Consider the following 4,623-nt stretch of genomic DNA (forward strand, 5'->3'; position numbering starts at 1 on the left):
TACTAGAACATCAAGTAGAAAACTTAATATGCTATAACCACTGCTTATATTAGACAGCTCTCCTAAACCAATCAAAGGGGCAAACTTAAACACTATAAACAAGATGTCAATCAATTCGGTGTGTCGGCCCTTGAGGAATCCACCTTCTTTTACAGTAAGTGAAAAAGTGCTCGAACAAATTCACAGCATTGACTTTTTTTTTGGTCTTGGACAGTATACAGGTGAAAATGCTGAAGAATCTCTGCTAGCTCCTCTGCTTCCCAAAAGAAACGTAAAGTTGGGACTGATGGTACCAAGTCCATCATTGTGATTAACAAGACTAAGAAGGAATTTCTTGTTCAATGGTACAATTGGGTCCAAAGGAATTACAATGATTACATATGCATAATGGCATAATGCACCATCAGAATATCAGAAAACTTGTTAAATTTATGCTGAAGACTAGTAGTTTGATAAAAAGAAGTTTACTCTATCAAATGTAGGCACAAAAGTCAGTCACCCTCCAATTAAGTATTTTTCAAAGGTTAAACTGAGGTTCCACCATCCTTATATAACCCCATGCACTCACTCTTCATCAGTGTCCACCACCCACAGCCAAGTACACCTCCAAGCAAAGCTTTAAGCTCTGCTCTGCTTTCCAGTCCCCTGCTCCCCATCCTCCATCTCGAAGCTGCAGCGCACGGCCGATCCACCAATGTGCACCACCACCCCCATGCCACCGGCGCCGCCGGTGGCGCTGGTCGGCGGCAAGGGCGGCCACCACGTCTACGTCACGGTGCCCCAGCGCGCGGAAGGCGACGCGGCCGGCCATTGCGGCCGCGAGCTCAAGTGCCGAGCCGTGCCCCTGCTGGCGGCAGGGGAGACCGTCCAGGAGGCGGCGGCGCTGTGCCGGCTCGCGTTCCCGATCGCGCTGACGGCGCTGCTGCTCTACTCGCGGACGGCCCTGTCGATGCTCTTTCTGGGCTCCATCGGCGACCTCCCGCTGGCGGCCGGGTCCCTCGCCATCGCCTTCGCCAACATCACCGGCTACTCGGTGCTGTCAGGGCTCTCGCTCGGCATGGACCCGCTCTGCTCCCAGGCGTTCGGCGCCAACCAGCCGCGCCTGCTCGGCCTCACTCTCTACCGCTCCGTCCTCTTCCTGCTCTGCTGCTCGCTGCCGCTCTCCGCGCTCTGGCTCAACATGTCCAAGATCCTAGTCTTCCTGGGCCAGGACCGCGAGATCACGGCGCTCGCGCAGGAGTACATCCTCTTCTCCCTCCCCGACCTCTTCTCCTTCTCCATCATCCACCCGCTCCGCGTGTACCTCCGATCACAGGGGATCACGCGCCCGCTCGCCGCAGCCGCGGGCGCCGCTGTGCTGTTCCACGTGCCGGCGAACTACGTGCTGGTAGGGCATCTCGGGCTCGGCGCGCCCGGGGTGGCCGCCGCGGCGTCGGCGTCCAACTTCGTGCTCCTCGGCGTGCTGCTCGCGTACGTCGTCGGCCGGCGCGATGCGGCGCTGCTCGCGGCGGGGCCGCCCACGGTGGAGTGGCTCGCCGGGTGGGGCCCGCTAGCGCGGCTGGCCGCGCCGAGCTGCGTGTCGGTGTGCCTGGAGTGGTGGTGGTACGAGGTGATGATCCTGCTCTGCGGCCTCCTGCCGGACCCGAAGCCGGCGGTGGCGTCCATGGGCGTGCTTATGCAGACGACGGCGCTGGTGTACGTGTTCCCCTCGTCGCTGGGTTTCGGGGTGTCCACGCGGGTGGGCAACGAGCTGGGCGCCAACCGCCCGGGCCGCGCGCGCGCGGCGGCGCACGTGGCCGTGGCCGGCGCGGCGGCCATGGGGCTCGCGGCCATGTCGTTCGCGGCCGGGGTGCGCCACGCGTGGGGGCGCATGTTCACCGCCGACGCCGACATCCTCCGGTTGACCGCGGCCGCGCTCCCGATCGTGGGGCTCTGCGAGCTCGGCAACTGCCCGCAGACCGTCGGCTGCGGCGTGCTCCGCGGCAGCGCGCGGCCGACCCGCGCCGCGCACGTCAACCTGGGCGCCTTCTACCTGGTGGGCATGCCCGTGGCCGTGCTCCTGGCGTTCGGGCTCGGCGTGGGCTTCGTCGGGCTCTGGATGGGCCTCCTGGCGGCGCAGGTGTGCTGCGCCGGGCTCATGCTCTGCGTCGTCGGCTCCACCGACTGGGAGGCGCAGGCGCGGCGGGCGCAGGAGCTGACGTCATGCTCGCCGGCCGACGTGGAGAAGCCCGGGGCCCACAGGTCAGCGACGGCCGCGGGAGAGGGAGGCAGGCCGGAGAAGGGAGCAGGTAGGCATGAAGCGGAAGTGCTACGAGCCATTGATCTCCAACAGTGAGGAGACCATGCCTGAAACTGTGTAGGCTGCTTCAAGATTGGTGAAAAAGCCAAAGAGCCACCGTAATTTTTTTCTTACTCTCTGATGAATTGGAACTACTGTTAGTGCTAGTACTCCAGCGCTAATGGTAATGAATTTAACTTTTTTTTTCCTTTCTTGTTCGCTTGGCTTTTGCATCGCGGATAGTTCGGTGGTGTTAAGGTGTTCTAAGGGGACTGGGCACCCTTCTAATTACTATCTCTCGATGGAGAAGTACTGTATTTTTGCCAATTTTGTAAATCCTCTGTACTTCCCCTTCTTCCTTTTAGTTCCATCACCCATTTGTAATGACATTTGAATTTTCAGTCCAAAGATATGTACATGATATAGCCCTTAATTCAAAATATAATAACTATAACAAGAAAAAAACAACTATCCTCACTTCTTATTTCTGAATAAAGGCCAAAAATTTCATCTGGCCAAGCTTTTAAATAAAACATCTAGGCAATTTGGCCTAACTGTCCCTCTCAAGATTTTTATCTGGGGAAAATGATAGCAGCTCCATGTATCTTACCTGACCAATTATTCACGAGGCATTAGTGATGCTAATCATAGTGGTTGTAAGTTGTCACATTGGAGCACTGTTGGCCTCGGCTCCTTTCACACCGGGCGTGCCTCCCGGTGGGGAAGCAAGTTGGGCCATGGGAGAGCAATGGAAAGGAAGAGAGGAGAGCGAGGAAAAAGGCGCCGGACGCGGCGTTTCACGGGGAGCAGTCAGTGTGTGTGTGTGTGTGTGTGGAAAAGGCATCCGGATTCGATCAGATTTTTTTAAAAACCTTTCGTCTCCGGACGATGGCAAATTGCACATACGCATCGCGGCCTGTCGCCTGCACTGTGTGCTGTGCTCCACCCCACGAGCTAGCTAGCCATGGCGAGCGCTTTTGGAGGAAGGGGACGGCGCAACAAACAAAATGGATACTGTGCGCAGGGACCAGCAAAGCTGGTAGTGGCCTGGGGCTCTGGCCGATGCGTGCTCGCGTCTGGGCTTGCGACCGTGGGCGGAGCTGAGCCCGCTCACCACACACTTGCGAGCATGCTCGATCGGATCCGAGCAAACGTTTCTCCTGCGACACCTTGACGATCACAAGTTCACAGCACGATGAGTAAGAGCGAGGCTCAAACTTGTCCAGCCAAGATTTGGCTAAAGAATTTAGACTAAACCGTAACTGAAAAGTCTTACCGATTTATTGATTACTCTAATAAGGAAGACGTGGCACATGTGTGTTGTCTAGCGATTTTGTTCCAAGTACCAATACTCAGACATGTGAACAAATAAGTGGCTTGGTTTAATTTGAGGATTTTGCTGTCTGCTAAGTCTTCAGAAAATCCGTCCCCTGTTTTTCTTTTCTTTTGCGTTACACTCGTCATCCATCTTTTTTGATCGCTTTTAAGTAGATTCACATTGTTAAAAAAATTAGTGAGCCAATGGGAAAAAATTCTTAATTATTAGGTGCATGCACTAAACTTATTGTAGCCAATTAATATGGGAGAACTATTCGGCATCTTTTAAGAAAGGCGCATATATACTCACTTGTTCAAAACTAGAAGGCGTGTGTTTTGTTTTGGAAAATTCAAACTTCACATAACTTAAAAAGGAATTATTTAAATTACAGGTATGTTAACGCACAAATTATATCGTTAATATTTCAAAAATGCTTTCACACTAAATCAACATTGCTTCCCAACGGTCGAGTCAATCACCATCTATAAGAAATTTACATGGATGCCGCCCAAAAATAGTGTTGGGGACAAAACATGCCCAATGAACCAGCGACATAACATTCTACAAAATATGTATGTGTCCACATGTCATAGAGCTTATTAACTGCATCTGTGTTAGGAGACACGAGTAGACAGTCTATTAACTAGCTAGTAGTTATCTTTTATCTCTCATCATTAACTTTTCAGGCCACATAGCAAAATGCTGATATAAGCTTTATAGCTAGCTGGCTTAGTACTCTTGGAGACGCACTTAGGACGATGGTGCTGACGAACTTCAAAAGTTCACCATCTATATTAATTAAAGTATTGATATTGCTCATAAAATGATTACTAATACAGGTAGACTCAAACAAAATACTACAACAGGAGAATCATTATATTTTTTAAAATTTTCCAACGCATATTTAGAAGCATTAAGGAAGGGCTGACGAGCATAACTATCTCAAATTTATGAGACAACATTGCACAAGTAAACTTAGTTGTGCTGGAAACAAAACCCAAACATTTATTAGTAAAACTCATGTTTA

General features: G+C 52.1%; 1 protein-coding gene across 1 annotated transcript; it reads left to right on the forward strand.

Moving 5' to 3' along the window:
* The first annotated feature begins 593 nt into the window (after positions 1-593).
* On the forward strand, positions 594-2,696 carry LOC112889951 (protein DETOXIFICATION 52-like). Its single transcript, XM_025956758.1, has one exon. It carries the CDS (start codon positions 695-697, stop codon positions 2,333-2,335), a length of 1,641 nt encoding a protein of 546 aa, XP_025812543.1. The 5' UTR covers positions 594-694; the 3' UTR covers positions 2,336-2,696.
* The last annotated feature ends 1,927 nt before the right edge of the window (positions 2,697-4,623 follow it).

Source organism: Panicum hallii, chromosome 4 (genome assembly GCF_002211085.1).
Source record: "Panicum hallii strain FIL2 chromosome 4, PHallii_v3.1, whole genome shotgun sequence".
Classification (NCBI taxonomy): domain Eukaryota; kingdom Viridiplantae; phylum Streptophyta; class Magnoliopsida; order Poales; family Poaceae; genus Panicum; species Panicum hallii.